This window comes from Narcine bancroftii, chromosome 9 (assembly GCF_036971445.1).
Source record: "Narcine bancroftii isolate sNarBan1 chromosome 9, sNarBan1.hap1, whole genome shotgun sequence".
Classification (NCBI taxonomy): Eukaryota; Metazoa; Chordata; class Chondrichthyes; order Torpediniformes; family Narcinidae; genus Narcine; species Narcine bancroftii.
In genome coordinates this window covers 114,927,072-114,940,603 of record NC_091477.1, presented here as the reverse complement: position 1 = coordinate 114,940,603, position 13,532 = coordinate 114,927,072, and the positions used below count along the sequence as shown (strand labels likewise).

At 38.0% G+C, this 13,532-nt stretch overlaps 1 protein-coding gene across 1 annotated transcript in view; it reads left to right on the top strand.

The window, feature by feature from the left end:
- The first annotated feature begins 5,703 nt into the window (after window positions 1–5,703).
- Window positions 5,704–13,532, top strand: part of LOC138743608 (zinc finger protein ZIC 4-like) — a 50,676-nt gene continuing 42,847 nt past the window's right edge. Inside the window, 1 exon segment of the mRNA XM_069899123.1 lies at window positions 5,704–5,785. Coding sequence (XP_069755224.1) covers window positions 5,704–5,785 — 82 coding nt within the window.

Genomic DNA, 13,532 nt, shown 5'->3' with positions numbered 1-13,532 from the left:
TCTATATACAGTAAAACCTCTGTGGTCCAGAATTCAAGCAACCAGCAACTTGAGCAACCAGTTTTTAAAAAATCACAAAAAATAAATAGGTAAAAAGTGTGGAAGTTTAAAATTGGCACACCTCACGTTTAGTTACCGTTAGTCACCCTTCTCTAATTACACAATACACAATCTCAAGCAACTGGAAAATTCACTTGCCTGGCATCCATCAATCTCCATAGCTGCCGGATACTAGGAGACTTACTGTATACAAGTAATGAAAAAGGTTGTTTATAGACACAGTAGGGCATGGATTAGGTGCAAAGATGAGCAGAGATATGGCAGATTGAATTTATTCCAGACAAGTAGAAGGTGAATTGTAAATTTGAAGGGCCATACAGAGTAAATGGCGGAGGTGTTAGGAACACTGAAGTACAGAGACCTAGGGTTGCAAGCTTATTGCTCTCTGAAAGTGATAGGATAATGAAAAGGGATTTGGTTAGCTTGCCTTCATAGACTGAGTCATTGAATATTATAGTTGGGACATTGCGATACAGTTGTATGAATCATTAATTACATATCTGGTCACTACACTGCAGGAACAATATGGTGGCGTCAAAGGAAATTTGCCAGGGTGCCACCTGGAATTGAGGGCTGTAAATATGAAGAGGGATTGGATTTGGTTTATTCTCATTGGTAATAAAAGACGGAGTGGATGACCTTGTAGATAATTGCAAAATTAGGAGAGACAGAGAAAGGATAGGATGTCAGATTCCTTTTCCCATTGCACGGATGCCTAGAACCAAAGGGCACTGATTTAAAGTGAGAGGAGAACAATTTAAAGGAATTCTGAGTGATGAGATTTTCTTTTTACACAGAGGATGGCAAATATATGGAACTACTACTAGTTCTATCTCATTATAATCAAGATATTATCCCATTAAATCCTCCTTTATAATCCTCCTCAGTGTGTTGAATACTGAGGGGAGATCATTTGAAATTGCACTGGCTATGATTCAATAAACTTCTAAGACCATGTCAAATAATTTTATGTCACAGTGTTCCTGTATGCTAAGGTTTGAATCAAAGCAAATTAAAAAAAAAAATCTGCTCTCTGTTTCAAAAATCAAGAAATTTTACTGAATGAGGCAAGTTTCTGGTATTGATACCATTCATATTGCCAGTGAGGAATACAGATGAACCATAATATTCTACACCCAGTTTAAGTTTAAGCACCTTCATTAGTATAACTGCTTGTGACAGAATTCAGTGGAAGAAGGATTTTCCCTGTGCCACTAAAATGGATCATCATCTCTCTGAGGAATCACATCAAGACAAGAAGGAACCAGCAAGTGATGGCCAATTAAACCAATACAAGTTCCAGGCTGAACAAAAATATCAAGGGACTTGGTGACTGAGCACAAAAATATTAAATGGAATTCAAAAATCTATCTGAGATAATGATTTAGGTACAAAATGTGGTAGGATACCCAGATGTGTAAAGGAACAGAGTTTGTCCATAGATTCTTGAAATTGGCAGGACCGATAAAAGGTTTTAAAAGTTTTTGAGATGTTTGGCCAACTTACAAAATATTACAGCAGAGACAGGGGTGCTACTTTGGGCCACTGTTGGGGTCCTCTGAACAGTTGTTCAAAATCTACGTGGATGTGTCCCTGAAAAGTTGCGATCTGTGGACCAAGCAAAAAAAAACCAGAATCAGGTTGGACGTCTTTTCGATCAGCAAAGATCTGATGGGCTAAATGGTTACTTTCTATATTGTAATTTCTATTATCCTATTCTTGAATTTTATCCTCCACCAATTTGCCAATGCAGCTACATCAAAGTGCTAGAACTCTACTAGATATGCTGTGTTGTCAGCAAGACTCCATGTAGGTTGCATGCAGTTTCCTTCAGATACACTGAAAGGAAGCAGTATCCCACAAGACAAGCTACAGCTACAACAGTCATGCCAGAAAGCCAAATTGGGAAGCTGCCACCAAGGGGACATAATAGTGCACAATCGACAACTAATTTACTTTGACATGAATATGCTTTTCCATCTGCTGTCCCTTCAACAGAGTCGACAGGTTAATTTTTGGCTCACCAAAAGGGCATTAGGGAAGGTGAGAGCATGGATGAAAGAAAGCCCCAATTCTGAAAGTTGGAATTCAGAGAGATTATGAGTTGAGAAGGAAATTGTGGCATGTTTCTATTCTCTTGAAATATGCTGATGGGTCGTTGCATTAACAATAACCACACAAAATGTGGATTAGCACTGTTCTGTTCACAGGAGCAAGGTCATACTCTTCCCCATGTTTTCTGTCTAGTTCTGCACAAGAACGTTGGTGGGCATCATGCAATGCATATTGATAATGCCTGTCAACATTGAGTACTACGGCAAATGGTTCAGAATGTGCAGTAACACTGAGTGCACCAGGATGGATAACATTTATATGACTCCATCAAATTTTTAATTGAAGGACACTGAAAATCATTGAGAAAGGTAACTATAGCGAAGAGAAGATTGTTGAGACTATTGGTATAGATGGTTAAGATTGGCAGCTCTTAATTATATTGACACCACATGGGATTCCTGGAATCTCATGCTGCACTGCCTCCAGTTCCTCATGAAACAAATTCTGACAAGGTTTGTTAAGATGATCTGATCCTACTTTCTTTGGATAGTTAGTCCAGTGGATACAACACAAACCTCTTTTTCTCACTTCTTCCACCTAAGCCTCCATTGCAACGTCTAAGATCTTGCAGCCTGCTCCCTCCTGTTACACGTTTATTCTTCAGGTCAGAGAGACTTCTACAAGGATGTTCCTCACCTGCTGCAGCCACAATGAATCTCCCCTTTAAGAGGGGCTGGATGACTTTAAATACCGTAGGCTAGTTTGAAGTGGCATTAGATGCACAGGTTATTGGCCTCCTGCTGATCAGTGCAGCCACTCAAGAGCATGACTGCTCACCACAGTCATGTAAATTAGCAGACAGCACAAAGTTGGCATGCTGCCTGCATCAAAAGCAGCAGGCTTCAAATAATCGCTCATCACGATCACCTCGCCTCTCTTTGAGGGCTATCCAATTTGGCCCCTCTTAACTTTCTCTGAAGCACATAATTGTCCCTTCAATCGCAACTTAAAAGATATTCCAGGCACTATACAGTATTGAATATTACGGTAGGGTGATACTGCAAAGTAAACATGGAGTAGAATATAAGAAACCATAGCCACATTTGCATGGCGTCTTATTACAATTCTTTGCCTTGGGGTTTCACATTACAAGTTAAGTCATAAACATAATTTACGAATGTGTCATATGTTCAGTTAGAGTGAATAACAAAACTGCAGTACCATTCCCTATAAATGTAGCAAAGTCACAGGGGTTTCATTAATTTTTACAATCAGCAGACATGGCAGATTTTACTGGTGAAGAGCTATTAATAAAGGACTATGATATAAACTCTGAAGGAAGTTAATAAAACACTTAAATCCAGTGGATTTTAATGCTTAGCAATGGTAATTGCATGTGCAACAATAATGGGGCATCTTTAAAAGCGTCACAATTGATAACAGACAATGAAACACAAAGAGGATGATTAAATCGTCAAAATCACAATAATAAATTAAGGAGTAGTTATGACCACTTGAATTCATGAGCTACAAGACATTGTCACATCGCACGGTTGGAGCTATAAATGAATGCAATAAGGCAGTGATGCTTTTGAAGAATGGATTAGACAACCTTCAGCCCTGCTTAATTTTATGCAGTACATTTCAATGTGATCCACTTTACTCATCAGTTTAATGAAATTATAATCAATTGCAAAGCATAAGATTTTTGTTTAAAATATATCTTTAAGCACTCCACAAAAATCTTTCCCAATAGTTGTTATTCATCAGGTAATTATTTCTTCATGCTCTGTGCTTTGCCAAACAATGAAACTGCCGCCAAATCAAGACAAGTGTGTTTACCTCTTCATTATTGAGCAAATTAATTTGTATTCTCATTGCCAACAAATAATAGAATTGTAAAAACATTACAGCACTGAATGAGCCCATTCGGTCCATTGAACTCATGCTTGAATTTTGCAGTTGGTTCCCTTCCATATAATGTTTTTTTTCTTCCAATTGTTTACTCAATACACTTTTGCAAGCCATGAAAAAAATGCTTCTTTTCAGGCAAAGCATTCATGATCCTAACTACTCACTGAATTTAAAAAAAAAGTTCTCTTCATTTCTGAGGCGCCTCTTTGGTTCTTAAACTTTCTGCCAAGGGGAGAAAAACAAAACTCTCTTACTTTCTGTATATCCCTTAGGATTCTAACCCCTTCCATTGAATTTTCTCTCGATTTTCTTTGCTTGACGAAGAAGAACCGCAGCTTCTCAGACTCTCCTTGAATCTGAAGGATTTCATCCCTGAAAATTACAGTCAACTTTTTCCGAGGCTTTCATGTTTTTCCTGAAATAGAGTGCTAATAATGAGTTGCAAATAGTAGCCAAGCCACTTACAATTACAGTTTCTTCTCCATAGTTGTAAGACTATTGAATGAGCCTCTTGCACTGCCCCTGCACAGTTTTTAATGAACTTTTTACTCTAAAAGATGATATTCTGCACTTTTGTTTTATTTTGCAGTGCTTGCCTGAAAAAGATGCAAAACAATAGTTTTTTTTTCAGAATACCATGGTGCATGTGACAATAAACAATTCACTTCCATTTACTTCTATACTTGTTTGAATTAATTAAGATGGACAATTAAAAATTGGCACAAAATCTTCCTTCCATATCTGAGGAACCAATGCAGGGAACCACACTGATCATCTTAGATTCTGAATTGATAAATTGTTCATAACTTCTGAAAACAATAGACCAAAGTAGCCCAGAGCAAGTTAAAGCTACTATCATTATGGCCGTAGATGTTGGATTTTGTTCCGTTGATCTATTTATAGGCTCCCAGGTGGCTTATGAATCTAATCTTGGCTTTGAAAGTTCTTCCACATTCAGGACAGGTAGTTCCAGATGGCAGGTTGGGCTTTGATTGTTGCTGCCTCTCTTTTCCTCTATACTGCACACCTGTTGGTTTCGAAAGTTGGCTGTTCCTTCTTGGATGATGGTTTGCCAGAGTTTCCTGTCCTTGGCATTGGTTTCCCAATTGCTGATGTCGATGTTACATTTCTTCATGTTGGCTCTTAAGATGTCTTTAAATCTTTTCAGCTGTTTATCTCTTTTACCTTCACCTTCTTTAAAGTGAGAGTAGAGGATTTGTTTTGGCAGACTTTCTATCTTAGTTGGTTCTAGTGACATAGGCTTCAATGCTTGTTGTTTTTGCTTGATTTAGCACATTGATATTAGTTCTTTTTTCCCAGCTGATATTTAAGATGTTTTGAAGGCAGCATTGATGGACTTTTCAAGTACCTTTTGATGTTGCCGGTACGTTGTCAAGGTTTCTGATGCCTGCATGAGCATTGGGATTACTAACTGTTTTGCACACTAACATCTTGGTGTCCATTTGGATGTCCCGATCATGAAAGACTCTTGTTCAGAGACGACCAAAAACTGTTCCAGCGCATTTAAGATGACGTTGGATCTCGTCATTAAGGTCGGCATTGGAGGAGAGGTGAAGCTACTATTCAACTATCTAATGGGTCATTTGTTAAAGGCATTAAGTGGCATTTCAAGTTGTATAACCAGGATACAACTACTGGTATCAATGACTAGGGATGAGGAAAGGGAAAATAAGAGGTTCCAGTATGTATCAATGCAATACTACAGGCACTCTAGAAAGCATGCAAGCAGACAAAGGTGAGCAGGGAATTGACTTTGGCTGTGGTGTAGTCTAAGATCAAATAAACTGTGGACACTTTCAGACTCACATATATGGAACAGTTTTTGGAGTACAGTATCAGATTGCTTCAACCTTCAAAGCTTTTAGACCATTTTTTTGGGCGTCAATTGATGTTTAAAGATCATGCATATTGCATTTATTTTTGCTTTATATATTACACCTTTTATTTACAAAGTACATTATGACATGATGGTCCTTCGAAGGCTAAATAACATATCATCAAAAAGATCTTACATTTGGAAGAGAGAAGTAGAACATTATTTTGGTGAAAGTGATAAAATCATTCATGTCTAAATGATAAATATTAACTCTTATGGAAAAAAATAGCTTTGATAAAGGTACAATTTGCATTATTGCTAATTCTGCTGCAGCTCTCACCAAATCACTCTTGATTAATTTGTTCTCAATTTTTACAATCTCTTTTTATATTTTACATATATTTAAAAAAAAACCATTTTTTAAAATATGGAACCTGAAGAACTTTTAGCCTCTGCTTCCATATAACAGCCTGGAAATTCTAATCCACACAAAAGTGTGCATCAGATAGCCATCCACATAAGAGAAGAGAAAAATAGGTTCACAAGCAGTCATGAAGTTTACAGAAATGGAACTCGATATCGGATGGTTCAATGATTAACTAATCAACATTTTGAGATTACAACTTCTTACAAAATCCATTCATGATTTTGTTGAACGAAGAAATTATATTGTATCCAGATTTTCTGACAATATCAAGATAGATGGAAATGTCAGTCAGTTCTATTGGACAGGTACACATGCTGAGCAAACTCTTGAAAAAGGCATGCTACCAGAGATAAGAAAAAGATTCAAAGTCTCATTGAGAAAGTAAAACATTCTCACAAACTTTTGGGGATCCCAATAATGTGACTGCTCGAAGCACAGAAGAAGCATTGAGGACAGGATTGAGAAACCAAGTCTATACATCAAGAACATGCATAACCCCCTGTGTAATCAATGGTTATAGCATATAAATTCACAAACTGACCACCCACCCCAGTGACAGGCACCTCCTGTCCTATCTGTGGAAAGATCCACATTCCCACACTGGTCTCGTCAATCACCTCAGAAACCAAAACAGAAACAGGGTACCTTCAGTGCTTGGAGATTCCCTGTGAAGGAGCAGAAGGCAGAAATGTTGGAATTAGAATACATACCGACAGAAACATTTTAGTTTGCTTTTTCTTTGTATGGTAAGGAAAATGACCTGCATAAATTTGAAAATAAAACAGATAATAAATTGCTGGTGTAGTTTCTATGTTGATTCTTGCAAAAAATCTTTACTGACAGATTTCTTGATGGTAACAACTTGCATGGTTCACATTTATCAAGCATGAGGTATGGGAGGCAAGGGAAACCACAAAGAGGGGACACATATATTCAATGTGTCTAGCCAATATCCCAACCCAGTTGTTTGCACAGATGACATCCCAGGCTCCGAGTGGTCTCACCTCATTCTGAGATATGGGTTCGTCACACCAGCAGAAATCATTGCATGCATAGAAACTGTGAATTATGTAGAAGGAATGTGATAAGTTATGGAATGCCCAGCAATGCAGTTAGATATACAATATACATAAAAATTGAGGTGAAATGATTCAGAAACAATTCCTCAATGAAAGATTGGAGGGTACTAAATTCATATCATCTTGCCAATCTTTTAAGGGCTTTGCTCCTCATTTAATTGTGATTTTTAAAGTTAGTTCATTTGCCAAGCCTTCAGGATCCTACATGGAATGGCCAGAGTGCACTTAGATTCCAGGTAAACATTAGATGTGCCAAGTTGAACTAAAATTGGAAGTAATCAAAATAATTTACTGATGTTTACAGGTCAACCAGGACACCATCAGGAGATTCATCAAATGTATGCAAAATGGTTTTAAGGCCAAAGATTTTGCAACTTCAAAGCAGCAGGTTCTGCAAAGGATCTTTCCGCTGAGCACCTCGGTTCTGTCCGCTGGATCTCCAAGTGACCACCCATTACAATTCCCCTTCCCATCCCATTCCCTTGATGACAAGTTTGTCCATGTGCTAATGTACTGACAGACTGAGACCACCTGCAAATTGGACGAACAACATCTCACCTTCTGTCTGGGCACTCTCCAACCAGATGACATGGACTTCTCTGGTTTACATTAAAATACCTACCCCATCTTCTTTCCCATTGCCTTTCCCCCAGCTCTCACAGTCTCTCTCTCTTCCTTTTTCCCTCTGTCTCCTTTCACAGAGTCAAAATCAATTCTCACCTTTCCTCCAATCATATCCAATTAACACCTTTTGGCTATTAGATCCCTCCCATTCTTCTCCTTCTTGTCTTTAATAAGATGCCTGTCAGATTTTTGCTTATATCTTGAGAAAGGCTCAGGCCCGAATCATCGGTAATATATCTTTACCTCCTATGGACATTGCTAGACCAGCTGAGTTCCTCCAGCATTTTTGTGTGTTTTTTTCTACATTTACAGCATCTGCAGACTTTTGTGTTTCACACACTGCAAAGGAATATAAATGTTAAGTAAGTGGGAAAAAAATTTGGGAGATGAAATATATTGTGGCGAAAAGTGATGTTACCCTCTTTCATAGAAATTAGCTTGGAGAAAATAGCATTGAAATTCTATGGTTGATTCCTGGGATGACAGGGTTATTAATTATTATGCAGCTGGACTGATACACACACATTGAAATTTAGAAGAATGAGGGGTGAAAGATGCAAGATTCTGAGGTGAATTTCAATAAAATGGATGACATCAAATTTAGTGGTAAAGTGGCTTCAGGTAACACCAATATTGGTAGCATAATGGATAATGAAGAACATTGTCCAAGGCTACAATCAGATATAAAATGGGAAAGTAGTTAAGGAAGAAAAGATAGAATTTAATGGGTCTGTATGAAATTTCACTCTTTGGTAAGTTAAAACATGACTAAGTTAAAATGTGACAGGACTAACACAGTGAAGGGAAGGGTCCTGAAGAGCATTGTAGAACAGCGAGACTGAGGGATACAGGTGCAGAGATCCATGAAAGTGGTGACACAGACAGGGTGATGAAGCAGGTGGTTGGCACGCTGCCTTCAGGGCATAGGATATAGGCGCAAAGACTTTTTGTTACTACTGTAGAAGTTATTGGTGAGACCACATTTAGTATTGTGTGCAGTTCTAGTCACCTAGCTTTCGGAAAGATACAATTAAGATAGAAAAGTTTCTTAAGAGAGTTACTGGACTGAGACTGAGAAGAGAGGTTGGATAGGCTGGGTCTTTTCTTCCTGCAGAGTAGGAGGCTCAGGAGGGATCTTAAAAGAGGGTAATAGAGATATACAGTAAACAATCATAGATTTTTTTCCCCCCAGTATAGGAGAATCTAAAATTAGAGGGCATAGATTTAAGGCAATGGTTTTCAAACTGTCCCCTAAACTCACATCCCATCTTAAGCAATCCCTATGTCATAAGTGCTCTGTGATTAGTAAGGGATTGCTTAAGGTGGTATGTGAGTGGGAAAAAAAGGTTGAGAACTACTGCTCTAGACTTCTAACTGAAATATTTTGTTTGGAAAAGAATGTCATTAGCCCATTTTCTTTGGCGTTATGAAACCGTGATCATAATGTTTAAGGTGGAATGTGAGTATAGGGAGGCAGTTTGAAAACCACTGGTTTAAAGTGAGGGGGAAAATGTTCAAGTTGCCTGAGAGACATTTTTCACAATGGTGGAGGGGGTGGGGGGGGGAGTAGTGGGGATATGGAGGGAGCTGCCAGAGGATCTGGAAAGAGGTAGGTTTCATTTAAACATTTAGAAGGCTTTGAGGTAGTTACTCTATATGATACTGTATATAGAGGGCAATGGGCTGAAACAAAGCAAATAAGATTAGTTTTGGTGAACAGCTTGGCCAGCATGGACATGATGACCTGAAAGTCTTGCTTCTATGCTGTTGTGATAATGTCTATGACAAAAACCTTTTATAAGTTCTCACATGTGAGAACATTACATAAGGATTAGGCCCATGGGATCCTGAGTAAGTTGATAAATTGGATCCAAAATTGGTTTGGCAATAGTAGACACAGGGTGATAGTAGATGGTTATTTTGGGGATGCTCCACAGGGATCAGTACTGGAATACTTGCTGTTTGTAATTTTTATGAATGATTTAGATGTGATCAGTAAATTTGTAGATCTCACCAAGTTTAGTAGAGTTGTTGATAGTGTGATGACATCCCTAAGCTAGAGAGTGACATTGATGTGTTGATGAATTGGGCTGTGAAATGGCAGATTGAATTTAATCCAGATAAATATGAGGTGATACATTTTGGCAGTACTAAAGAGGCAAGAATATACACCATGAATTATAGGATCCAAGGGAGTATTGGGGTACAGAAGGACTTAGATGTTCAAGTCTGAAGATCCCTAAAGGTGGAAGCACAAGTACACAATATGGGTAAGGTGGCTTAGGGATATCAGATTTCATTAGTCAGGGCGAAGCATGGTTGGTGTAGGGGTTAGTGCGATGCTGTTACACCGCTAGCGATTGGAACCAGGGTTTGAATCCCGCAGTGCCTGTAAGAAATTTGTACATTCTCCCCATGTCTGTGTGAGCTTTCCCCAGAGGGCTCCGGTTTCCTTCCCACCATTCAAAATGTACCGGAGATGTAGGTCAATTGGGCAGCACAGTCTCGTGAGCCAAAATGGCCTGTTACCGTGCTGTATGTCTAAATTATTAAATTTTCAAAAATTAAAACAAATGTAACCACAAGGAGGTTATAGTCCAACTTTATGAAACTTGGTGAGACCTCAGCTGGAGGACTGCATACAGTTCAGATCGTCACACTATAGGAAGATTATGAGAGGATTGAAGAATGCTGAGGAGATTCACCAGGATGTTACTTGGGTTATAAGAAAACACTGGCCAGGCTGATCTATTTTCACGAGATCAGAGGAGATTAAGAGGGAATGTGATTGAGGCATATAGAATTTTGAGGGATATAGTCAGGTCAGATTTCAAAAAAACTTTTCCCCATGTAAGAGGTAGATAAAACAATTTATAATAAGGGATAGGAGATATAAAGGAGATCAGAGAAGTGCATATTAGAGAGTGGTGAGTACCTGGAGTGGTAAAAGCACAACCACTGGCAACATTGAAGAAGTGTCTCCACAAGCAATAGAACCACCTGGGCATAGAAAGCTATGTACTAACTGTAGGAAAATGGGATTAATACAGAAGATAGCTCCCCAATTGCTAGCGTGGACATTGTGGCCAAAATGGTTTTTGGCTCATTTTATTCTGAGATGCTACTGAGAAATTGTGACCTTTTGATATCCAGGATCACCAGGCATAGTTTTAAGATAGCATTAAACAAGAATTCTCTCAATAAGCTTAAAAGTTTCAATTCTAATGACCCATGAAAGCAGAGTCACTGGATATATTTAAAGCTGAAATGGACAGATTTACTAACAATGACTCAATAAGAGGTCATGCACTATTAGGAAAAGAGCAGAAAATGGAGTTCAGGCCAAGATCAGGTTTGCCAAAATAAATGGAATAGTCTTAAGGAGCCCACTTCTGCTCCCATTTCATTTATGGTGCTGTAAGCAGTGAAAATGCTTATTTCTGCTACCTCCTTTATTAAGCCAAAATATATTTGCTTCTCTTTCTCCTTTTTGTTGTCTGTCATGCATGCATGAAGCTCACAGTGATAATTTACAACTGTTCTGATGGATACCACAGGAAGGAAATTGTGAATATTAATTAAAGGAAGCAAAGCTTAATTCCTTCCTCCACTGATACTGCTTCACCACTGGAGATACACTTAATTTGAAGTGATACAAACCTTCTTCTCTGGCCATCAAATTCACTCGTGTGACTGCTGCCAGAACATCTATCCAATCAGAAATTTACCCAGCCAGATTTTCCATTAGTTTTTTTTAAATTTCAACTCTGGGAAAGAGCAAAATGATATACTAGCTTCAAGGCATTAAAAGGATCCCCATCTTACTGCAGCCTTCAAGGAGAAAGTACAGAAGGCTGAAATCCAGCACCTCCAGATTTAAGAGAAGTTTATTCCCCCAACAATTGTCAGGCTCTTGAACCTCTCCGTACTAGCCTAATGTTAACAATCGACTAGTCCAGGACCACCAAAGGTCTGCACTACTGAAATATAACTTATTTTTTCTTATACTAACTGGAACGGTGTTTCCATCCTTTCATGTTTATTGTATGTTTTACTGTCTTGACATATTGTGGTCATGTTTTTATACTATTGAGGAGTGTGATTCTCATATACCTGTTTAGCTGCAGCAAATAAGAACGTTGGTGCACTGGCGCATGGTACTTCTGTATTTGACAAGATACTCCCATCATTATCAAATTCATTGTTTCATTATGGATCTGAATTGGTCTATAACTTGAATAGACAGTCACAGTCTTTTTCAAAGATACTCAAGGGCATAGTTTTAAGGTGAGAGGGGAGAAGGTTCAAAGGAGATTTTCAAGTCAAGTTTTTGCAGTGCCTTGAATGTGCTGCCGGGGAAGGTAGTAGAAGCACATATCACAGTACTATTTAATAGAGCCATTTGGACAGATACATGAAGAGGCAGGAACATTTCAGACCTTCTACAAATCAAATGTTCTGATAACACAATTTAGGTGTGAGTTTGTGAACATCTTCCTGACCATGCCATCTTTTCATTGTTCACCATTCTTTATTATTTATACAGTATTTTTTTTAAAAATTCAAAGAAAACTTCCTTTTTTATTGTTTATTTTAACTTGAATGCTATTTCAAACTGGAAAGCCTTGAATCATTCCATTTCCTTGATTAATACTTAAAGTTAAAACAGTAAAAGCTTTTGGGTCCCTGCAGAGATACTAATGACAAAATATGTTTTACTTATTCCAGCTCATGAAAATTGTTTTTCCGGATCAATCTCTACTGCTGTCCGTTTCAATCTTTGTCAAAGTGGATTTTGATTTAACTCATCACCACTCAGTGTCTGTTCCTTTTGGTCTTTTTGTCTTTCCTACCCTTTCTTTTGGCAATCGAAGTAGTAACGCAAGATGTATCACCATTAAGAATAGCCAATTCCATGCACTAAAAGTTATCAACATAATTTCCAGTCTCATAAAATCTAGAATAACCTAGTTTTATGCTGACTGGAATGGAATTGTTTGCATAAACAGACTTTTTTTGTGTCTTTGAGGGCAGTCAGTTTCCCACTGTTATAAACTACTAGAATAATCTGCAAAGGGCATGCTACTGCAATATATAACATCCATTGAAGAGTTGTCAAGAGGTTATTAGAAAAAAATAGTTTAAGCAGCTCTTTATTTCTAAAGATTAGGTTGCAAATTTATTGCAATCAGTGGTGATAAATGCTTATTTTTACAACAGTCTGAAGTTGATACTATGACACATTGACAACACAGCAATCATAAATCACAAAGTGTGCTTGGCTGAAAGTAAGATAATAAAACTGAATACACAATCATTTACAAAGTGTTTCGTGCATATGATTGTCTCTACAAAGCACTGGTTATTCAACTGAATTTAGCTAGGTAAGATTGAAAGTGTGCCGAGAAGATTTACTAGGATGTTTCCGGGTCTTCGAGAATTGAGTTACAGAGAAAGATTAAACAGGTTAGGACTTTATTCCTTGGAGCGCAGAAGAATGAGGGGAGATTTGATAGAGGTTTACAAAATTATGAGG